The 25,517-nt window shown below is 42.4% G+C and overlaps 1 protein-coding gene across 1 annotated transcript in view; it reads right to left on the reverse strand.

The window, feature by feature from the left end:
* TRAPPC9 (trafficking protein particle complex 9) overlaps positions 1–25,517 on the reverse strand; it is an 848,931-nt gene that overhangs the window by 681,185 nt on the left and 142,229 nt on the right. Inside the window, exons 13-15 of the mRNA XM_026646706.1 lie at positions 23,593–23,719; positions 19,817–19,949; positions 8,224–8,387 (exon numbers count right to left, since the gene is read on the reverse strand). Of these exons, the coding sequence (XP_026502491.1) occupies positions 8,224–8,387; positions 19,817–19,949; positions 23,593–23,719 (424 nt within the window). The remainder of the gene's footprint in view (positions 1–8,223; positions 8,388–19,816; positions 19,950–23,592; positions 23,720–25,517) is intronic.

Raw genomic sequence — 25,517 nt, forward strand, 5'->3', positions numbered from 1 at the left:
GCTGCTGTTTGTGATGGGGTGTAGATCCCAAGGAACCAGAGTGTCTCCCTCAAGTCCTTCAGGGAGTGAAGGGACTCATCTGCCTTGGCGGAGAAGCGCATCTCCTTGTCGAAGGGGAGGTCCGATATAGTGGTCTTGACCTCCCATGGGAAGCCGTTGGATTGTAGCCAAGAGTTGCGGCGCATGACCACACACATGGTGAGGCAATGGGAGTATGTACCCATCAGCCACCAGGCAGCCCTCTTCCACGAGGGTGAGGAAGCACTGTCTCTTGTCCAATCAAGATTAATTAAGTACACTATACTAACAACTATTTACAGCTAACTGAAGAAAAACAACAACGAAGAACTATATACAAATGGATGAAAATACTCTTGCAGTCGAACTATGATCATGAAGGAACAGGGATTCCGACTCTGACCATGCAGCCATAAGAGGGAACTGAAGAGGCATTGATCCACACAACCTAATATAACCTCGCCTGAGACACGAGGCAAAACACCTCACACACGCAGGTCAGCACATGCAGGTCGCACATGCAGGTCAGCTACAAAAAAATCGTCTGGCTCCAGCACATTGCATGCAGGCGCACCAGAGTTTGCAATACATATAGGGACCACCTCTCGAAGAAGAAAGGCTACTTACTTAGCAATTGTAGCTCTGAATAGACTGTCAGTACAAATCCACATACTGTCCTTACTCCTCATTTATTCAGAGTCTTATCTAAGATTTTGCTTGTGTGTGTGGCTAGACCATATAATGGGACAGGACTAACATCACCATGAAACTTCAACTACAATAGTAAAATGAAACCACCACTAATATTAAGCACTTATCTACCAAGAAGAAAAAGATAGAAGGTTCCAAGTACTCTTTTGACAGTAGTCACAAGAAACAGAAGTGGGGTCAATGCAATGGCTCCTCATGAACCTGAGGGAACAAGTGTGCAGTTACAACAGCCAAAGGGTTCCAATCTCTGTTCTGAAAGAGTGGAACAGCTACACTGACAATATTCTGTTTTATACTTGTTCTCAGCTGAAAATTAATTTGCATCTTCTTGTATTTCACTGTCAATTTATTAAGGCTGACATCTCATAGCTACTGTAGAATATAATTGACAGGAATTATCTTGTGTGTGTTTTAGAAGCAGATGGTTTGTTTGAAGAAATCTAATTCCAATGTGAAATGTATTACATCTAGGGATGAGAATATAATAAGAATGACTGTTTTAATTTTTCACCCCTAAATGTATTTACTTGATAATGGCTACAGTGTAGGACTGCTTTTCATATTAGACAAGCAAGGTGGGTAAGGTAATATTGGACCAACTTCTGTTGACGAGAGAGACAAGCTTTCAAGCTTACACAGCTCTTCTTCAGGTCTTGGAAATGTACTCAAGAGTGTCACAGATAAATACAAGGTGGAACAGATTGTTAAGCATAAGTAGTTAATACATATGTCAAGGAACTATTCAAGGTGAAGTGTCCCGTTAACACCTCTCCAGTCATAGGGAGAAAGGGGAAAAAAAGACGAGGTGGGGTGTTAAGTGGGTTATAGATTTTTGTAATAACCCATAAATCCAGTATCTCTATTCAGTCCATGAGTATTATCTAGAAAAGTTATTAAATTAGGCTCCCAGGCTTGTTTTTTGAAGGTGTTATGCAGGTTTCCTTTGAGGATGAGGACTGAGAGGTCAGATCCATATGGATTCTAGTATGGGGGTGGTAGATGACCACTAGTAGTGTGTTTATTAAAGGGTTTTATTTCTGTATTGAAGCAGGTTCTCTCAGGATATTTAGGTGGCCTGTTACAAGATGTGACCTATTTCACTAGTGGAGTGTCATTGTTTGGTGAAGGCTATTTTAAGTGTTTTAAAGGTGTATATCCTGGACTTTCTCCTCGGCACATATTCTGTGGTATTAGAGTGCCTGGCTGTAGATCACAGATGTGTGTGTGTGTTTGGGGTGATTACTGGATCTGTGATGATTCATGGGTTCAGCCACCTGAGGACAGCCATCCAACACAAAAACAAACCAAAAAAAAGCGGAACCAACTACAACAGCTCCACAGACAGTTTCTAAGCTTATGTTTAAGTTTAAAAGCCTCATGATTTCAAATGGACAATATTTAACTCTGCAAATCCAGGGTTACAAGGAAAAAAGGGTATTTCTACACAGCATTATTTAGGAATCATAATACTCAAAAACCAGTGGGAGAACACTTTAACCTGTCTGGTCATTCAATGACAGACCTGCGGGTGGCTATCTTACAACAGAAAAACTTCAAAAACAGACTCCAACGAGAGACTGCTGAGCTGGAATTGATATGCAAACTAGATACGATCAACTCAGGATTGAATAAGGACTGGGAATGGCTGAGCCATTCCAAACATTGAATCTATCTCCCCTTGTAAGTATTCTCACACTTCTTATCAAACTGTCTGTACTGAGCTATCTTATCACTTCAAAAGTTTTTTTCTCTTACTTAATTGGCCTCTCAGAGTTGGTAAGACAACTCCCACCTGTTCATGCTCTCTGTATGTGTGTATATATATCTCCTCAATATGTTTCACTCTATATGCATCCGAAGAAGTGGGCTGTAGCCCACGAAAGCTTATGCTCTAATAAATTTGTTAGTCTCTAAGATGCCACAAGTACTCCTGTTCTTTTTGCTAACATGTAATGTATGGAGCAGACGCTCCTTGGCAGCTTGTGAAGTTTCGGAAAAGACCGGAAGAAAAATGTCCTGGTTGTTGTGTAATTGCAACACCACCTTTGGTAGGAAGGCCAGATGGGGGCGCAGCTGGACCTGGTCCTTGAAGAACACCGTATAAGAGGGTTCTGATGTCAGGGTTTTGATCCTTGGAGACCCTTCTGGCCGAGGTAATCGCCACTAGCAAGGCGAACTTCCAAGACAGAAGCAGAATGGAACAAGATGCTAACGGCTCGACAGGAGGCCTTGTGAGCATTGACAGGACAAGGTTTAAGTCCCATGGGGGAACTGTGTCATGAACCTGAGGGTAGACTCTTTCCAGACTCTTGAAAAATATGACCATCGTCTCATGGGAGAATACGGATTTGCCCTCCACTGGATGGCCAAGATGGCTGCCAAGTGAACCTTAAAAGAGGTGGAGCAGATCATCCAATATAGACTACAGAGAAGACCAGGATGGAGAAAGATTCCGCTTGGAGGCCTAACTAGTGAAGGCTTTCCTGGTGGAAGGCTCTCTCCTACCTAGCAAGACTTGCCGAGCCTGTTCTGAGCAGGCCTGCTCTTCAGAGTTCAGTCACACAGCAACTATGCTGTCAAGTGCAGGGAGGTTCAGTTCAGGTGAAGCAACTGATTGTGGTCTTGTGAAATCAAGTCCAGATGGGGTGGGAGCACTAGTGGAGCTGCCACTGAGCGCTTCTCCCACCAACATAGTTAATCCACTTCCCTGTGAGGCAGTAGCTAAGATGATAGGAGAGATCTCGCCCACTGAGTTAGAGAGTCATCATTAAAACACTACAGCAGCGTTTATGCCGCATTTTAAGTGTAGATGTGCCCACAGAAGTGCTGACAGAATATGCAGGTGAATAAACACCACACGGGATGGACTTAAGTAGCAGGGCACAATATATACCCTCCTCCCACTGTCACATATCAAATAACAGAGGGGTAGCCGTGTTAGTCTGTATCCACAAAAACAACTAGGAGTCCGGTGGCACCTTATAGACTAACAAATTTATTTGGGCATAAGCTTTCGTAGGTAAAGAACCCACTTCTTTACCCACAAAAGCTTATGACCAAATAAATCTGTTAGTCTTTAAAGGTGCTACTGGACTCCTCGTTTTTGTTTTCAGGTATTTAACTGGGCCCAGTGCAGGATTACAGGGCTCTCGCCATATAATCAGTAACTCAGGGTGGACCTGCCTTAGACCCAGCCCTAAGACTCAGCTCACTTTTGAATATCTTCTACTTCCCCTGGCACAGGCCAAGAGAAGAGGTAGAAGCTCCAAGGTGCTAGGTACTGTACAAACACAAAACAAAAAGATAGTCCCTACCCCAAAGACCTTACAATCTAAGTATAAAATGAGAACAAGGGGAGACAGACAGATGGGACTACAAGGGAACAGGACAATAATATTGGTCAGCATGATAGGCATTGGTCTAAGCATGCCAGCAGCATAGCCATTCTCAAGCTTTTAAGTGACATTTGATATTATGTATGGATTTTCCTCTATTAAAAGATTTAAAAGAGAAGTTAATCTCAGTGCTGAACATCAGGGAGGACCTAACCAGAAAACAAGGGTGTGCTGCTGTGATGCACCCTAAGCTATGGATTCACTGGAGGATGTTACTGCAATTTTAAAATTGCCTGTTACAACAAGACAGAAATCAGAGAAATGCAGGGCTGGAAGGGATCTCAAGAGATCATCTAGTCCAAGTGCCCACATTCAGACAGAATCATTTATACCTAGACCATCTCTGACGGGTCTTTAATCTGTTCTGAAAAACATCCATTGATGAAGATTCGACAACCACCCTAGGTAATGTATTCCAATACTTAACTATCCTGAGGCAATGTCTACACTACAAAATTATATCAACCTAACTTATGCTGGCATACAGCCATCGCAGTTATTAAATTGCTTGTGTTTGCGCAAGCTTGGCTCCTTATGCTGGTGGTGCGTGTCCTCACCGCAAGTGCTTGTATCAATTGTCTTGTCAGTGTGAGGCATTGTGGGACAGCTCCTGAAAGCCAGTAACGGTTGACATAAGCAATGCAGTGTCTACACTGACACTGCACCTACCTAATTACATTGACCATGACTCTATGCCACTTGAGGTGTTCTTACTAAATCGGCATAGAGAGGCACTTATGTCATTGGGAGCCAAATTTAAGTGACAATACTTCCACAGCTAGCTCAACACAAGGCATCTTATGTCAACCCAATACTGTAGTGTAGACCAGGCCTTTGAAACACATTGGCTACAGGTAGGTATATTTGCTCACTACAATTAAAGCTCAGGAAACAAACACTACAAGGGTAATTCAAGGTGGCAAAAAAATCATTGCCTGGCCAAATGCATCACAAAGACACATTACTGGGAATCATTGTCAAAATGCTCCTTCAAAGCCTCCCTGATTCTAATAGCCTCCCACTGTGCCCCTCTAATTGCCCTTGTATCTGGCTGCCCAAAATCAGCAGCCAGCCGATCAGCATCAGTGGTCCGCCCCGGGAAAACTTTTCCCCCTTCACTTCGGAAATATTATGTAGAGTACAGCAGGCTGCTATGACCATCGGAATATTTTCCTCACCGAGGTCTAACCAGCCAAAAAGACAGTGCCAGCGACCTTTTAATCGACCAAAGGCACATTCAACGGTCATTTGACACTTGCTGAGTCTGCTGTTGAAGCGCATCTTGCTGTTGAAGCCTTACACCGGGACCTAGACATGAGCCACAGGAGCAAGGGGTAGGTGGGGTCTCCCAGGATCACTATGGGAATTTTCACATCCCCGATGGGAATCTTCTGGTCTGGAAAGGAAGTCCCAGCATGCAGCTTTCTATACAGTCCAGTCTTCCGAAAGACGCCTGCATCATGCACCTTCCCTGAACACCCTGCATTGATGTCAGCGAAACAGCCCCGGTAATCCTCCAGCGCCTGCAAGACCATGGAGAAGTAGCCCTTTTGGTTGATGTACTCCATTACAAGATGGTCAGGGGCCAAAATTGGGATAAGCGTTCCATCTATCACCTCACCACAGTTAGGGAATCCCACTGCCTCAATTATTTCCTGTACCTTACCGAGAGTATCAGTCCTTCATAGCAGGAGGCAATTAATGGCCCTGCACACTTGCATCACTGCATCCACCATGGAGGACCTTCCAACCCCAAATTGATTTGCGACTGACTGTAGCAGTCTGGAGTTGCCAGCTTCCACACAGTGATAGCCAGTCGCTTTTCCACCGTGAGTGCTGCTCTGATTCTGGTGTCCTTGAGATGCAGTGCTGGGACAAGCTCCACACACAGTTCCATGAAGGTGGATTTGCGCATACGAACGTTTTGCAGCCACTACTCGTCATCCCATACATGCATCACAATGCAATCCCATCACTCAGTTCTTGTTTCCCTAATCCAGTACCGACGGTCCATCGTGGCAAGCTGCTCCATGAGATCCAGCAGCAATCCTGAATTATTTGTTTCCATGGCAGACAGCAGGGCAGGAATCATCGATTCACTCTGTTTCACAGCTTATGATATACTGCAGGACCAGTCACATTGTGTTCATAACGCACATCACCAGACTGGTCAGCAACTCAGGATCCATGCTGTCAGGCAGACATGGCAGGCGCACACTTTACAAGGGCAGTTGAAAAATGGCACAAAAAGTAGGAAGCCAATGGAATGATGGGACGGAAAGAATTGCATCACGGGATGGCACACATGTCCCCATGATGCACCGCGATCCGTTCCCAGAGCTCCTGGTGACAGAGGGTGGCGAGTTGCACAGTGGGATAGCTACCCACAATGCAATGGATCTCTGTCAATGCAAGAGCAACAACTATGGACGTGCTCCGCTGACATAAGGAGCACTGTGCGGACATGCACAACCAATGTTATTAAAGTGACTTATCAACATAACTTAAGTCGACTTAACTCTGTAGTGTAGACAAGGCTAAGTCTGTCACCATTATTTAGATGTCCAAGCCCAAATAGATGCCTCCTCTGGCAGGGAATACTGTACACTGTGGCACCCCAGTAAGTTCTTGGAATACTACACACTGTGGAAATAATGAGTATCAGAAGCTCTTTCTTATGGTTTAAATGCTTATGCTTAGTACGCTATAAATATTCTACTGTAGGAATGGCAAGCCTGGACATGTAAGAAAATAAAATTGACATCTGATGATTTTTCTTGCCTTAGTCTCTAAACTCACGTTTCCAAACCACCCTGTGTATGGAAACCCAAATTTCTAATTCAAAGACATTAATCTGTTATGTTACACAAATTGATAGGACACAGGGATAGTATTAGAGCTACTATTATGTGCCTCTCACAACTCTTGCACTACCAAGATTGTAAGTTCTTTGGGTAGAGTTCATCTTTTTATTATGTGTGTACACATTGCATAACAATGTGGCATCTCAATCTCAGATTGGGGCCTGTGCATATTTTTATAGTACCAATGATAGTAATGACTCAAGATATTTTTCAGCTTTGTAATGCAATCTATGCAATCTCCCTGGAGACTCTCAGTATAGGCAGAGAGCCCCTCACAGGTGATCGGGCAGGTCCTGTTTTCTGAAGCTGCAGAGAAGAGACAATCCCAATGTCGGAATGGCAATCTTGGATACTCAGTAAAGAAAAATCATCAGGTATCAAATTTTATTTTCTCACTATGCAATTAAAGAACAAAAACTATAGTTGTGAATGTTATTTCCATAGTAAGAAAACACTAACTTACTTTCATCTGATTCTATATTTATTCTGTTAATATAATCTCCATAATGATGCCCTCACAGATGGGTTAGAGCACAGAATCTTAGAAAAAAATACATGGAGACAGGAAAATTTATGCCTGCATCCTATTCTTTCTTCATTTTCAACTATCCTTTTAATTCACAAGATAGAATATGGGAATGAACAAAATAAACTATCAATTATTCTTTTCCACATTTTTTCCTGTTGCAGAAACTATGACTGGATGGCAGCTGGGCATTTTTTCCCTTCTCGTAATTCTTTCAAGTAAGGAAATTTTAGGGTTAAAACAAGATTATTTTTTAATAAACCACCTTGCTTATGCATATTCTGTTTCTCTACAAAATACCATCTCATTTATCTGATTTCTTCATAGTCAATGTAGTATCTATTGCTAGTCAATCGCTGGCTCCTATTATATATTATAATAAGAAATTATTATTTTAGAGATGAGGTTTCTGCTTCTGTCTACTTTAAAGTTAAGATTCACGGATTTAAAATAAAAGCTGTCAAAGTGACATTAACTTCAAATCTACTTCCACATGCTTTTTAAAAATCAAGAACATATTTAGGTTTATTGGATCTGATTCCCAAAGAGGACACTGATGTCCAACTAAATGAATCCCCTGAATCTTTATTAGGGGAGAGGGCTACTTGACTTCTGAAACATCACTCCACTAAGACAGTCTGTCACAACCACTTTGCACATGCTTCTCTTGAAGTGAGGGATTTTTCTAATCATACACCAGCATACATACCTTTTGAGTTGACTGTTTTTGCTGTGACCTCTAGTTTCTCCAGAGGTTCTGTTCCAATATTTTCTAATTTAATGACAAGTTGCTGCGTTTCTCCATTGTAAAGCTGGACAGATACACTGGTGGAAATTTCATCCCCTGAGGAAGGCTGCAATGTGTGAGCAGACCTATAAACAAAGATAGATATGCAAATTAAATACTGTGTTAAACATTAATCACATCTTAAGAACCTAACCACAATAGAAAACGTAACAGAAATCCGGGAATCCAGTCAACCTGTCCTTGATGATTCACAAAATATTGACCCTTAAAAAAAAAAAAAAATCAAATAATTGCAGCTAGCTTCATCTTATACTCCTTTTCCAGCTCTTCAATTCCAGCTTAATTTTCAGTGGCTACTATATTCAGGAACTATTAGGAGCAAAAACTAATAAGCTCATAATCACAGTTTTGAAAGGGTGTAAAAGCATTCACTTCTAGCTGTGGGAGTTTGTTAAACAAATTGCTGCTTATATAACAAAACTCAACTGTACAAGGGTGAGGAAAAGCAAGCTGGCAATCTCAATAACTGAGTTTTAAAGGTTGGATGTTATCTAATTTTTCTAACGAGGTTTATCTAGTACTTTTGTTACTGAATGTCAACTAAGACTGGCGTGGAACACAAAAATAAAGTGTTAAAAATATTTCAACTGAGAAAGACTCAGGATAGATACCAGGGTGAATGCTCCCTAGAACAGTGTTTTTCAAAGTACTGGGTCACGGAATGTCAGGCACTGGGTCACCTTGCTGATTCAAATTATAACAATCGTTGCTGCACAGCAGCTCTAAAGGGCTGCACAGCAGGGACCTGGAGAGGAGAGAGGTAGGGGGTGGGCGGGAACTGGGGAGGGGAGCAAGTTGGCTTGCAGGGCTGCTGCGGGCCTCTCCCCCGGCTCTGGAGCTCGCTGCTGCTGGCCAGGAGAGAGGGACCCTCCCCCCGGAACTCTGTGCAGAGGGAGACAGGGACCCTTTCCCCAGAGGCCCCTCCTGCACCCTGAACCCCTCATCCCCAGCTCCACCCTAGATCCCTCAACCCCAGACAGAGCCCTCGCTCCTGCACCCCATCCTCTGCCCTACCCTGGGTCACCTCTCACACTCCTTACCATAGGCTTACTAAAGCTAGTGTCAGTTATGTAAAGTGGGTTAAACTGGAATGTATTGCATTATGATGATTTTATGAAAACTCTAGTCAAAAGATATAAATATGTTGGGTCACAGGCATCAGCAATTTTCTTCAACTGGGTCACGAGGAAAAAAGTTTGAAAACCACTGTCCTAGAAGATCCAGAGGCCTGTTTTTGTAAGGATGATCCCTGAATTCCCTATGAGACCACTACGGCTCATAAGAGTGAGTGTAAGGTGAATGAGAGGTAGATAGTCCCTGCTATATTCAGCAATTGGGAGGAAAAGATATACTTCATCCAACAGGGGAGCTACCCTGTCTGATGTCCAAGAGTGCTCTCAGATCACACTCACAACCTGAGCAGATAAGCACATTGGTACTGTGGTAGTATTAGTGAGCAGTACCAGGGCAGTAGCACCACTAGTGGCAGAAAAAGCGGTTACTAACCTTTTGTAACTGTTGTTCAAGATGTGTTGCTCATGTCCATTCCATGCTAGGTGTGTGTAAACCACATGCACTGTTGCAGGAGATTTCTTCCTTAGTGGTATCTGTTGGGCTGGCTGTAGCGCCCTCTCAGTTCCTTCTTGACGGTAACTCTGACAGAAGGGTAGCAGGATGGGTCATGGAATGGACATGAGCAACACATTTCGAAGAACAGTTAGGAAAGGTTAGTAACTGTTTTTCTTCTTCGAGGGCTTGCTCATGTCCATTCCATGCTACATGACTCACAAGCAGTACCCCAGGAGATAGGCTCGGAGTTCATGGATGTGCTGACTGCAACACAGCTCTCCCAAAACTGGCATCATCTTGGGCCTGTTGGGTAATGGCGCAGTGGGACACGAAAGTATGAACTGTCGACCAGGTTGCGGCTCTGCAGATGTCGTAGATTGGTACCTGCACAAGGAACACTGCTGACAAAGCCTGGGCTCTTCTGGAATGAGTGATCAAGATGGCTGAAGGCAGGATGTTCACCTGCTCATAGCAAGCCCAAATACAGGCGGTTATCCAGGATGAAAGTCTTTGGATTGATACAGGTAGCCCTATCATCCTTTCCACAACTGCTACAAGAGTTGAATGGATCTGTGGATTAGTCTTCCCAATATAAAAGATGAGGGCCCGCCTAACATCCAACGTATGAAGCCATCATTCCTCAGAGCTTTTGTGAGGTTTTGGCAATAAGACAGGTAGAAAAATGACCTGGTTGTGGTGTCAAATTCCACAAACTTTGGCAAGAAGGCAGGATGGGGGCACAGTTGGAACCTGTCCTCGAAGAACTCCATGTAAGGTGGCTCTTATTTAACGGCCCTGATCTCAGAGACCCTTCTGGCCGAGGTGATCGCCACCTGGAAGGCGACCTTCTAGGAGAGAAGTAGTAAGGAGCATGATGCTAAAGGCTCAAAGGGGGGGCCCCATAAGCCTTGACAGGACCAGGTTTAAGGCACGTTGGGGGGGGGGGGTCAGTTTGTGAACCTGAGGATAGAGTCTTTCCAAAACCTTGAGAAAACAGACCATCTCATGACAGAACACCGATCTGCCATTCACTGGAGGCTGAGATGGCTACCCAATGAACCTTAATAGACGAGAGTGCCAGACCTTGCTCCATTAGGTGGAGAAAATAGTCCAGGATAGACTGAAGAGAGATCTTGTTCAGCGGCCCAACAAGTTAAACGTTTCCATTTGGCCAAGTAGGTAGCACTGGTGGAAGGCTTTCTACTACCTAGCATGACCAGCTGAACCTGTTCAGAGCAGACTTGTTCTTCAGGATTCAGACATGCAGTTAGGTGCAGGGAGGCAAGGTTTGGGTGTAGTAGTCAGCCATCGTCTTATGAAATCAAGTCGGGGCAGAGTGGGAGCAAGAGTGGAGCTGCCACTGAGACATCCAGAAACATACCGAACCAATGCTAGCATGGCCATACCAGTGCTATCAGAATAAACCTTGCCTTCTCCAATTTGATTTTTAGGGGAACCTGTGAACCAAGGGGATTGGTGGAAAAGCATACAGAAGGTGATCTGCCCACGAAAGCGGGAAGGCATCAGAGAGGGAGCCCATGCTGTGCCCACGCAGCAAACAGAACTGATGGTATTTCCTATTCTGCCTGGTAATGAACAGGCCTCCCCCTTTGGGAGGCCCCCACCTCTGAAAGGTAACACTGACGACCTCTGGGTGAAGGGACCATTCATGATGAGAGAAGGACCTGCTGAGGTGATCTGCCAACATGTTCCGGGGCTCCTGGGAGGTCAGACGCCTCGAGATGAATGGAGTGTCTTGCACAAAAGTCCCATAGAGCAACCACCTCCTGATACAGGGCAGAGGATCAGTGCCCTCCTTGCTTGTTGATATAAAACATGGCCACTGTATTATCTGTCAGGACTTGAACTACCTTTCCTGAGACTTGGGGAAGGAACACTTGGCAAGCCAGGCACACCGCCCTGAGCTCCCTGACGTTTACGTGCAGGAAGAGTTCTTCTTGAGACCAGAGGCCTTGAGTCCAAAGGCTGTTGAGGCGGGCTCCCCACCCTAGGTCGGACGTATCCAAGACTAAAGACACTGATGGCTATGGGGACACAAAGGACACCCCCCATCATTAGTGACTTTGGCTCCTTCCACCAGCCAGAGAAGTGAAGACGCGGGGAGGAATGGTAAGTATTGAGTCCAAGTGATGTCTGCTCGGGGACTAAACTGACTCTAGCCACACGTGACGGGGCCTGAGGCGCAGTCTTACATATTGAATCACGTAAGTGCAACCCGCCATGTGACCCAGTAGCTTGAAGCACACTCAAGCTGTCATGACTGGGTGGGCCATGACCTTGGAAATCAGGTTTGCCATGGTCTGGAATCAGGCCTCCGGCAGGAAGGCCCAGGTCTTCGGTCAAGTAGAGCACAGCCCCAATAAATTCTATTTTCTAAACCAAGACAAGAGTTGACTTCTGCTCGTTTATCAGCAGGCTCAGCACCCTGAAGGTGGTTTGGACTGTGCTGATGCTCTCTTGCACTTGGAGCCTGCAACTGACCTTTGATCAATCAGTTGTTGAGGTATGGGTAAACCTGAACACCTCGCCACCTGAGGAAGGCTGCTACAACCACCGTACACTTCATATAAACCCTCGGGGCTGCTGATAGACCAAAGGGGAGAGCAGTGAATTGGTAGTGGCAATGACCCACTACAAACCTGAGAAATCTTCTGTGACCATGAAAGATAGAGGTGTGAAATTATGCGTCCTTTAACTCAGTGTTTCTCAACCATGGGTAACTGTACCCCTGGGGGTACACAGAGGTCTTTCAGGGGAGTGCATCAACTTATGATGGTATTTGCCTAATTTTACAACAGGCTACGTAAAAAGCACTAGCAAAGTCAGTACAAATGAAAATTTCATATCGACAAATGACTTCTTTATACTGCTCTATATACTGTACACCGAAATGTAAGTACAATATTTATATTCCAATTGATTTATTTTAGAATTACATGGTAAAAATGAAAAAATTTTAAGCAAGTTTTCAGTAATAGTATGCTGTGACACTTTTGTATTTTTAGATCTGATTTTGTAAGCAAGTAGTTTTTAAAGTTAAGTGAAATGTGGGGTTACACAAGACAAATCAGACTCCTAAAAGGGGTACAGTAGTCTGGAAAGGTTGAGAACCACTAAGTCAAGGGCAGCATACCAGCCACCTGGGCCCAGGGAGGGAAAGCTGGAGGCCAGGGAGACCATGCTAAATCTCAGTTTCTTGAGACATCTGTTGAGGCAGCACAGGTGCAGGATGGGCCAGAGCCCGCCTTTTGCCTTTGGGATTAGGAAATATCAGGAGTAAAACCCTTTCCCGCTCAAGTACTGAGCAACTTCCTCCAAAGCTCCCATACGAAGGAGGGATTGCTCCTGCTGAGCAAGGAGCTCCTCATGAGAAGGGTCCCTGAAGAGGGATGCGAGGTGGGAAGAAGGAATGGATAAAAACTGAAGGGTATATCCAACTGTCACTATGCTCAAGACCCATTGGCCAGATGTTATAGATGCCCAAGCCAGGCTGAATAGCAACAGACGGTCCAAAAATGAAAGGGGGGGCAGATCTGAAATGGCGACTGGTATAGTGCTCTTGGGCACACCTTCAGAAGACCTGCTTGGGCTGAGGTAGACAGGAATGGTTGATGCCATTTATAACCTCAGCGTTTTCTTTTGTAGGGCTCCTGACTTGGAGGTCCCAAGAATCAAGGAGGCTGCTGGGGTCTGAAGTGTTTTCTAGAGGCAGACGGAACATACAGGTCTAGGGATCATAGTGTGGCCCTTGAGTCCTTCAGTCCGTGAAGTCTCATGCCCATCTGCTCCGAGAAAAAAGAGGAACCTTCAAATGGGAGATCCTGGATTGATTGTTGGACCTCTTGGGAGAAAGCCAGAGGACTGGAGTCAGGAACAGCACCTCATGGTGACCACAGAGGCCACTATCCAGGCAGCATCCAAAGCCACCTGGAGAGAAGTCTTAGCCATATTCTTACCCTCCTCTAGGAGGACCAGAAACTCCTGCATTGCCTCTTGAATCAGGGAGTCTGAACTTTGTCAGGGAGTCCCATAGATTAAAATTGTATGTCCCTAGCAGAGCCTGCTGATTGGCAATATGCAGCTGGAGACTACCTATGGAATACTTTCTTCTGAAAAGGTCCAGTTTCTCAAAGTCCTTCTGTTTCGGGGTAGCACTCGACTCTCCCTGCCTGTCCCTTTTGTTAGCCAGACACCCAGAGGGTCCAGGGGAGAGTGCGAGTACAGATGGTCAATCCCGTTTGCTGGCACATAATACTTTTTCTCTGCCCTCTTTGACGTGGGGGCCAGAGAAGAAGGAATCTGCCATAGGGCCTTGACAGGTCCCATCACCACCTCATTGATGGGCAGGGCTACTTTGGATAGAGCTGCTGCAGCCAGGATAACAGGAAGGCTGGGTGATGTCTCTTTGAGCTCCAAACCCAGGTTTGAAGTGACCCACTTCAGAAGGTCCTGGTGGGCCCTGAAATCGTCCTGGGGAAGTAGGCTGCTGGGACCCGCAACAATCTCATCTGGGGAGAACAAGAAGGAGACTTGCACCAGGGCAGGGGCTCCTTCCTCTCCCTCAACTATGTCCACTGGAGGCATCTCCTGGACTTTGGTACCATGGTCGGTGCCGGAGTCTGAATCCGGTGCCCAGCAGGAAGGAGTGGCAGCCCGTCTGCAAGAGGCCATCGAGTACCAGTCGTGGAATTCAGGCCTCTGTGCTGGGGAAAAACACCAGAGATTCCAGTGTGGTCACTGTATCGGCCAGTGCCCCGCTGGCCAGGCACTCGTCAGACCAGCAGTGAAGCACAATGGGGCATAGAATGGTATCAATGGTGGGCTTTCATTGGTACAGAAGACTCCCCTTTGGACTCCAAAGAGGATTCCTCTGTGGGTGACCACGGTGGAGCAGTACCCACTTCCACACGGTGCTAGGACTCCATGGACCTGTGGTGTTGTGAAGTGGGACACCGGGATGAGGAGAGGCTTGGCGCTGGATGGTGCCAGGGGACCCTGTGCCAGTAAGGCACCTGATGCACCCTGTTCCCTCCTGCTTCTGGATGCTGGAGCTGGTAGAGTCCCCAGTGGGGCTAGAGGGACTGGAAGAGAGAAGGTCCCTAGCTGACTGATAAATCTATGGGATCAACAGCACCATCAGTACACTGGTACTGCGGTGGCTCTCTGGTGTCAGCAGAGGATCCTGCATCAGACTCAACTCCCTTGGTGGAGTCGACAGTGCTAACACGGGTCCGGGGTAGAAGAGCAGCCCAGTACAGGTCTCGCTCACTCTCCCCACTTGTCTCTCTTTTGCACTGGTGAGCACCCTCTCTCAATGCACTGCTTTTTGTGCTTCTTCCGCAGCATTAGGGATGGAGAACATTGCCAGTAGAGCACTTCGCACTGACGCAGAAGTTCTTAGCACCAAATCAGATCAGCTCTGACACAGGTTTGAGGGCAGCTTCCATGAGGATAGCCTTGAGTCTGATCCCCCTGTACTACTTAGTGCGGGATCTGAAGTCTCAACAGAGTTTGCACTTGTCCTTCATGTGAGTTTCCCCCAAGCACTTTAAGCAACTCGAGTGCAATTCACTCACAAGCATAGGTTTGCCACAAGAGGCACAAGACTTGCAGCCCGGGGACCAGGGCATGTCTGACCCCTGAGACAAAAAGTCCTTCGACAATAAGAACTATATACACTAACTATATACACTATCACAACTTGCAAAAAACCTATATACACTAAACTATTTACACTATGAACAGAAAGTCCAAAACCACTGGAAAGAGCCTTGCTAAATCAAGACGATAACAGGGTTCAAAAAAGATCTAGATAAATTCATGGAGGATAGGTCCATCCATGGCTTTTAGCCAGGATGGGCCAGGATTATGTGCCTAGCCTCTGTCTGCCAGAAGCTAGGAATGGGTGACAGAATAGATCACCTGACAATTACCTGTTCTGTTCATTCCCTCTGAAGCACTTGGCATTGGCCACTGTCAGAAAACGGGCTACTGGGTTAGATGGGCCTTTGGTCTGACTCAGTTTATGGGCTTTCTTATGTTCATGAAAGGATTGTTCCAGCAACCATCATGGGTGGGCAGAAGGAACAGAGGGTGCGGGGTCCCTTATACCAGTGCACACACACGGCTCCAGAGGACGCCACAGCCGGCCCAACAGATACTAACGGAAAAATCTCCGTCAACAGTGCATGCGACGCACACACACCTAGCATGGAACAGACATGAACAAGCACTTGAAGAAGAAGAGGAGAGCAGGAGTGATTGACTGACTGTGCAGTCACCACGAGGTCACTCAGAAAGCAGCTGTTTGCTTAAGTCACTATTACTAACAAGTTAAATGACTGAAGATTTCTGAAATAATGGTTTAAGTGTGTTTCACATGGTACATGGACAATAAAATGGATGATTTATTCACCAAGGTTTTAATATACTCTAGGAAAAATATCTTTGTCTGAATATGAATTTTCAGAGATAAGATTTCTCCAATGATTCTCCAAGAATTTCTGCAACAGCAAATGCATCAAATCAGTCAATTATTGAAATTAACAGATGTTGTATGGTACAGAGGTAGTGCAAGGATCAAGGAGGATAGGGTAAATACTTTCAAATGAACTAGGAAGAGGTCACTGGAGAACTCGGTAAATGCAACTTCAGAGGAGCGTAGAGGGCACAAGACAGATTGGAGTGGATCCTGGAGGGAATCTGATGAGAGAAGTTCAAACAGCGAATGTAAATTGACTATTTAAGGAGCTTTAAAATTGATGGGAGGACAACTACAGGACAAGAGAGATAGACGGGGTTAAGGTTTTTTGAGGAAACTGAAAATTTTTCATATTGATGGAAAGGAGACAGAGGAGAACAAGGGTGTGAGGGCAAAAGGAATTGAGATTAATAGTTGGTAAATTTGGTGGTAAATCTGAGTTCTGTAATTTAAAATTCACATACACTTTTAACATCCTTGTTTGTTAAATCACTATGAAAAGACTGCCTTCACAGAAAAACATGTATTCACAGTAGGTTTTTAAGGTATTTCAGAATACGTATCTATACTTGACACTCAAGTAGCCTATGTATGTTTCAGAGACAAGACAGGTGAGGCAATATCTTTTATAGGACTGTCTTCTTTAAGTAAACGAGACAAACATGGAGCTCTTCTTCAGATCTGGGAAAGGTACTCACAGTGTCACAGCTAAATACAAGGTTGAACAGATTGTTTAGCGTAAGTAGTGAACACATATTCTAAGGGACCATTCAAGGTGATGTGGCCCATTAACAATCCTGCAGTCATGGGGGAGGGGGCAGGGGGTGGAGGGAAGGAGATTAGTGGGTTACAGATTATAGTAACAGGTCATACATTCAGAATCTTTTTAAAACAATGATTTTTAGTGTCGAGCATTAAATTGTTTAATGATCCAGGGTATCATTAAACAATTGCAACCCATACTTGATGGGGACCACTTCCTGAAAGAAATCTTTCCTGAGCCCCCTCTTCTGGGGTTCAAACAACTCCCAACCTCTCCAAGCTCATCATCAGAAACTAATTCCCCACAGACCAGGACAGACCAACTCAAAGTGGCACCAGACCCTGCCTGAACAACAGATACAAAACCTGAAGACATATCTCCTCCACTGCTATGATCAACAATACCCACCCACAACAAACCTTTCAAGATCCTACACATGCCTATCACATGTGATGTACCTCATCCAGTACATTTAATGGCCCATCTACGTGGGTGAAACCAGACAATCACTACGCTCTCAAATAAACTCATACAGAAAAATGATTAAACACAAAATCACCTATGGGCGAACAATTTTCACAAAATCATCTTTCCAAACCTGACTTCAGTCCTCATCCTCAAAGGAAACCTTCATAACACCTTAAAAATGAGCCTGGGAGATTAAATTCATACATTTTGCTGGACACATAAAACCATTTGCAATAAAATCATTAACTAGAAGCAACGTTTAACATAACATTTTAATGAGTGCTCACAGTGAGCCCAACGTACAGCTTGGTTAAAAAAACAATATAAACAATTTAATACTGAAGACTTTGCTTGACTAAATAGTCAGAATTAAATGAGACTCCTTCTCTGAAGTTAATGAAGCAGAAAGGAATTATAGGAACACCCTGGCCCAAACTCTTAGATACTTAGATTTCCAGAAAGCCTTTGACAAGGTCCCTCACCAAAGGCTCTTAAGTAAAGTAAGTTGTCATGGGATAAAAGGGAAGGTCCTTTCATGGATTGAGAACTGGTTAAAAGACCAGGAACAAAGGGTAGGAATTAATGGTAAATTCTCAGAATGGAGAGGGGTAACTAGTGGTGTTCCCCAAGGGTCAGTCCTCGGACCAATCCTATTCAACTTATTTATAAATGATCTGGAGAAAGGGGTAAACAGTGAGGTGGCAAAGTTCGCAGATGATACTAAACTGCTCAAGATAGTTAAGACCAAAGCAGACTGTGATGAACTTCAAAAAGATCTCACAAAACTAAGTGATTGGGCAACAAAATGGCAAATGAAATTTAATGTGGATAACTGTAAAGTAATGCACATTGGAAAAAATAACCCCAACTATACATACAATATGATGGGGGCTAATTTAGCTACAACAAGTCAGGAAAAAGATCTTGGAGTCATCGTGGATAGTTCTCTGAAGATGTCCGTGCAGTGTGCGGAGGCGGTCAAAAAAGCAAACAGGATGTTAGGGATCATTAAAAAGGGGATAGAGAATAAGACTGAGAATATATTATTGCCCTTATATAAATCCATGGTACGCCCACATCTCGAATACTGCGTACAGATGTGGTCTCCTCATGTCAAAAAAAGATATACTGGCACTAGAAAAGGTTCAGAAAAGGGCAACTAAAATGATTAGGGGTTTGGAACGGGTCCCATATGAGGAGAGATTAAAGAGGCTAGGACTCTTCAGCTTGGAAAAGAGGAGACTAAGGGGGGATATGATAGAGGTATATAAAATCATGAGTGACGTGGAGAAAGTGGATAAGGAAAAGCTATTTACTTATTCCCATAATACAAGAACTAGGGGTCATCAAATGAAATTAATAGGCAGCAGGTTTAAAACAAATGCAAGGAAGTTCTTCTTCACGCAGCGCACAGTCAACTTGTGAAACTCCTTACCTGAGGAGGTGGTGAAGGCTAGGACTATAACAGCGTTTAAAAGAGAACTGGATAAACTCATGGTAGTTAAGTCCATTAATGGTTATTAGCCAGGATGGGTAAGGAATGGTGTCCCTAGCCTCTGTTTGTCACAGGATGGAGATGGATGGCAGGAGAGAGATCACTTGATCGTTGCCTGTTGACCCACTCCCTCTGGGGCACCTGGCATTGGCCACTGTCGGTAGACAAGATACTGGGCTAGATGGACCTTTGGTCTGACCCGGTATGGCCATTCTTATGTTCTTATGTTCAAACTCAAAATGTTGTATCGTTACCTATTTAATACCAGTGCCTAATGAAAACTTAGTAGAAACTTGTTAAAGACTCAACATTACTCCTCTTCAATTCAAGTATGAGATCTCTCAGTATATACTCTCTGAGACCACATTATGTCAACCAATAAAATCAAGGAAGACCAGACTTGACATTCCTAATATTTCTAGGGTTTAAAAAAAAAAGTGAAAAATTGTCAGACAATTTATTTTTTCAGTTTTATATTACACAAAGAGCAAATAAGGGCACAACCCCAATTTCAAGCCACTTTGATTTTAATGTATATGTCTTACTTCACTAAATTAGACTATATTGTATTATAAATACAGTGATTACATACCCACATTATAAAAAGCAAATTTGTATAGCCAGAAACAGCATTATAACCAATACAACATTTTCTAGTTTACCAAAAATGAAATCTGTACCTAATTCAATTTCTTACCTTGGTAGAGAGGTACTGATCTGCAGCCTTGGCAAAGCTGGAATGACTTCTACTGCACAGCCATTCGTCTTTAATCCTGGCAGGTTATCCAGAATACAATCACTGAAGACTCCAAAGACTGAAGTATGATAACCTATTTCAAGGTAGAAAAGAGCCAATTTGTCCTGAAACTATTTGCTTCATGATGGGATTAACTACAAAAGTTTAGTGACCAGGGTGGATTGATTTAAATCAAAGTGATGTAAATGACCAATTTTAATGATGATTGAAATCAGACAGCAGGAAACCTTGATTTAAAATCACTAATTTCAATCTTGTTTTGTATTTGTGCTTTAATTATTTTCCTAAACAAAGGTTGATTCTTATTGGTTGGTTATCATTAAAACGTTAATTTACAGCTAAATACAACCATTATACTAAAACTTGGCACTTTTTTAGCTAACCAGGAGGATGTACTGTATCTAAATATATTATTCACGCAAGTATTTAAATTAACATACATTTAGGAAAATTTTCCTAATTGTCCGGGTGGTTAAGCACTGGAATAAATTGCCTAGGGAGGTTGTGGAATCTCCATCATTGGAGATTTAAGAGGAGGTTAGACAAACACCTGTCAGGAATGGTCTAGATAATACTTAGTCCTGCCATGAATGCAGGGGACTGGACTGATGACTTTTTTTTTTTTTTTTAAATATGTTAGAAAATGGTGAATGATTCATTCATTCCTTATTTACTAAATGATTAATTTTTTTAGATGTGACTCATGTCAAGCTCTATTTGAATGAAAATTAGAATTCTATTAAAAATGCACAAAAACAGCATTTTATTTTTTTTAAATAAATCTACCTGAAAATGTGCTAGGTACATAAGATATAAGTGTATATCAAAACACGTTTTGCATTTAAAACTAACTGATTTTTTCAAAGTTAGTAAATTGAACAGATTCTTTCTGGTCACACCATGTCCTTCAAGATTTTAGAACTAGTATATCTCATCTTCTCACATCTAGGTTTTATTTATAGATTGAAAGAGGAAAACTAACTTCCCTGCTTTCTCAACTCTCAATTGGTTTCTTAACTTTGAAGTAACTAGTCATTGAACTGAACTAGTTGAACAAACTGAAATGAAGAACAGTCTCTCTACGCCTGCAGAAGAGGCTATTGCCATCAAAAGTACTTCAAACAACTCTGGTTCCAGGTCCTTATCCAGTGACTTCTATCAGTTCAGTCATTTGACTCTCTTTTAAATTTCAGCAGCAAACATATATAGCATATTTTTATTTACTTTAAATGATTTTAATAGATTTTAATAGAATTAAGCCTCAAATTAGGTTATCATAATTTCAAATTTAATTTTAAATAGGTTTGCTTTTAAAACTTACAAATGTTTTAATTTAAATTTTTATGTATTTAATCATTGATTTTTGTACACCCTGCTAGTGACCAGATTCTGTAAGGAAATTCACTTGCAAATCACAACATTTCCTATTAAAATATCTTACACAGGTGGTAATAGAGAAACTTTGAAAAGCATTTTCAAATCCTTCTAAGAAAGACTCTATATAAGTATAATGTATCACATTGTATAGACAAATGTTATGCATTTACCCCTGTACTTTTGTCTTATGAAAGTAAGAGTCCACGATTTTCACGCATTTTTAAAAAATATAGTCATGAACTGATATTCTGGGACCTTATATTCTAGCAATGCTAGGAGTACAGGTGTAGACAGACCAGCATTTTTAACACCATTGTCACATAACTGACGTTTTGGGTGCACAATCAGGGTTAATACCTGTGGGTGTTTTGGGTGTACAAGAAATGCAGGATCAGTTCTCAACAGTATCCAACAGTAAAAGAAAAAAAATCCTTTAACTCTCCCAATGAAAAAAGCGTAAAAGATAACCCCTCATGTTTATGCCCTTAACTGATATTTAATTTAGCAATTGCAGATCTTCAATAAAGCATAAGAAACAAGTTTCATTTCAATTTTATCAGCAGTTACCTCAATACTATTTGGTGAGGAATCAATCTATACAACCTAAACTTGCAAGAAAACTCTAGTGTTAAACAAAAAGGTGTCGGAAAAAGGTATGAATGATAAATGAGAACGTAAGGACAATTCACTACTGTTTTCCTTTACTGGAAAGTAATTTTTGCCAAGACAGTTGCAGGATAAGAAAACAAAACTACAAGAATTTTTGCAGAATAGATTTGGCAATGTTCCCTAAAAATAAACAGTCGTAGACAAAAAGTATGTTAATTTATCTTGGCACATGGGATTACCACCACCGCATTAAATATTCTGGTGTGAATACTGTATATAAAAGAGGACCAACAACAGCTGTAGGTCGCATAACCGCAATTAATTTTCTATATTCTGGTAATAAAATAACTAAGTGGTTTATCCCCCAGTTTGGCAGAAACACTTTTGAACAGTTCAGTTTTCTCCTTTTATTGATGAAGTATCTTGCAAAGAAAAAATGATGAGAACAAGAAAATAATAAACAGAAAGAAAATAAAGGGAGAGAAAAGTACTGCCCAGTGGTCTGGGAGACATCCAAAAGTTTCAGACAATTGAGCATTCAGAAAAATGGAAGTGCTATTAACTAACGAGGCTAATGAGGGTCATCCTGTGGATTCAGATAACCAGGATTTTCAGATAAAGTGAATTTGGATAACTGAAATTATACTGTATATAGAAAAGGGAATCAAAGTGAAAAGATAAAGCCTCTTCGGAGTAAGTACTTTTTCTTTAATTCTGTTATTTACTAGTATGGTTGTTCTTCCATGACAGTATAAAATCTAAAGATTTATGTCTAGGAATTTCTAAATGTCCTGAACAATCTGTATTGGTATTGGTTCATTCTTGTCAAATCTCTCTCACTTTGCACGAAAAATCTTTTTTCTAGAACTCAGCATTGGTATGTCAGTCTTTATCCCACCTAACTTAGGGATATGTATTACTTTTTTAATTTGATTCCCATTTATCACTATTGACACAGCCCTATTTCGGTTAATTAATTAAATGAACTCTGCATTACAATAGACTGTGTACATTGCTACCTAAATCTTTCATATATAAGCAACTTGCGAAATCTTTTATTTTACATGAATGTGTTTCATTAACAATATGCAGTATAGTTGTAGCCATGTCGGTTCAAGAATATTAGAGAGACAAGGTGGGTGAGGTAACACTTTTTATTGGACCATTTTCTGTTGATGAGAAAGACAAGCTTTCGAGCCACACAGAGCTCTTCTTAGGGTCTTGGAGTACCTTTCCCAGACCAGAAGAAGAGTTCTGTGTGGCTCAAAAGCTTGTCTCTCTCATCAACAGAAGGTGGTCCAATAAAAACCTGTTACCTCACCCAACTTGTCTCGTCCATTAATGTCAACTGCAAGATTCACCTTGTTGTGCATACTCATGAAGCATTTCAAAAGTATTTTTTTCAATAGCAATTTGACTTAGTTTGCAGTAGACTATTCAGTTATGTAGCTTTCCCCCTTCTCCTCAGATTTAGCATTTTAATTTAGTAACAGCAATGAACACACACATCTAAACAAAAGTGATGTATTTCTAAAAATCATGGGTTATTTTCTCATTCTATGTAGAACTACCTTCTTGATGAAGGATTATTTTGTACGTTCTTTTTAAATACTGACTTTGTGGAAATATAAAATAAATATTAATTTAACTACTACATCAAAAAGTCCACAATGCCATAAGATACTTGTGCCTATTTTCCTGATGAAAACTGTAAAAGATATAATCCTTACCATTGATAGTGATCTGCCCAGTATTCTGAGGAACACCAACAAGGGTCACTGGGTAGAGGCCAGATTCAGCAGGTAGAGAAAGAGCTGCAGGGAGAGATTCAAATTCTACTCCAGTTGTCAGGAGACCCTTGGAAAAAAAGTCAAATTTCTTCAGCATACATTAAAAGTACTACATTATTTTAATCTTTAAAAATTACTATAACAAATTCCTGGGATTGCTGAAGACATTTTAAAATTGCAAATAATTGTAATACTTTTTAGTAATCAGTGAGCTGAGTATTTCATCTAGAATCTCTTCAAGATATGCACGTTTTTATTGTTAGTACTGTTATAGGTACCCATGTACTTTCTGATTTAGTATGCTTTATGGATTAAAAGTAAAATATGTGCCAGGGTGTAATGAATAAAATGGCTCTATAATGTAGTTTGCAATGTTTTACACTTAGACTGAATTGGAACTGTGACCTTACTATTAAATCTATACTTCACTATGAACAGAAAAATCAAGCTATGTCAACACCAGCCAATGTCTAACCTCAATTAAATTACTGGGCAGAGAGAAAACATATGCACAGGGGATTAAAAGAACACAGACATTCAGTGTATGCTAAGCAAACCTTCAGCTTCCTGAAGCACATAGATGGGGCACAATGTGTAATGACTCCAAAAGAAGGAAGAACATTTAAAGTGTGAAGTTGGATAGTTTTCAATAATGTGGCATTTTTTTCCCTACAATATTTTTTTTTTTTTTTTTTTTTTTTTTTTTTAATATCTCAGTGTAAGGATCTAATGTTTTTATGTAAATATTTTAACATATTAGAAGTGATAGCGCCACATTTTTGCGGAATACAGGTACATCTATAAATGACTAAACTATTTTATTTATTTACATTTAAAATAATAATGATGCCTATTCAAGGCACTAGGCATCATAACATCATTAATTATACAATAAATAAAATTAAATGAAACCTCGGTAGCATTGAAATCAGTTCCACAGGGCCAGTAGAGAGGTAAGAGACTAAACTTAATATAAAAAGTTAAGACAAGGAACAGGAATTAATGTAAATATCAATCTTGTCAAAACTTTCAATAAATTCACAGCAACCTCCACTGCTCTTTTTCTATAAACTTCGTGTTTTGAAAATTCCTTGTTCCACTATTCTCAAAGTCTGAACAGCTTGAACGTGAAGTCTGGGGCACAGTTGCATTATCTGTACAATAACAGAATACTTGCATTTGCTTTACCTCAGATCTCACAAATTCATTGCATTGACTCTGAGTCTTTTTTGAATAGATTATCTTCAACGCTCAGTGTCAGTTACCAAAAAAAAAAAAAAGTAAGAAATACAAGCACTTCCAAAACTCTCCTCCAGTTGCTAAAACACTGAGCACATCAGAAGTAGAAAACAGTGTCACCTGGCTTACGCCACCTGCTAATGGTGACTGAAACCAGGTATAGCAAATTTTCCTGTCCACATAAGTCCCATTCTTCAGAGCTATGGTCCCCTGAAGGCCCACTCACAGAGAACCTTTGTTACAATGTCAAGAAAGAAATAAACACAGGAAAACTTAAAACTAGTCATAATAACTCATGGAAACAGTTCTGTCCGTCCTCTAAGGTTTCTGAATAGGCAGCAGGGCCGGCTCCAAGCACCAAGCACCCAAGCTGGTGCTTGGGGCGGCACCTGGAGGGGGGCGGCGCGGCGCTCCGGCCGCCGGGGAGAGCGGGGCCACAGCCGGGCTCGCCGCCCTCCCTCCGGCGCTCTGGCTGCCCTCCCCCCCGCCGCCGGGGGGAGAGCCGAGCCCCCGTCAGGGCTCGCCGCCCTCCTCCCCAGGGCTCTGGCCGCCCTCCCACCCGGCGCCCTGCCCCCGGCCGCCGGGGGGAGAGCGGAGCCCCCGCCGGGGCTCGCCACCCTCCCCCC

The sequence above is a fragment of the Terrapene carolina genome, unplaced genomic scaffold (genome assembly GCF_002925995.2).
Source record: "Terrapene carolina triunguis isolate 2854851 unplaced genomic scaffold, T_m_triunguis-2.0 Scaffold58, whole genome shotgun sequence".
In the NCBI taxonomy this organism is placed as follows: Eukaryota; Metazoa; Chordata; order Testudines; family Emydidae; genus Terrapene; species Terrapene triunguis.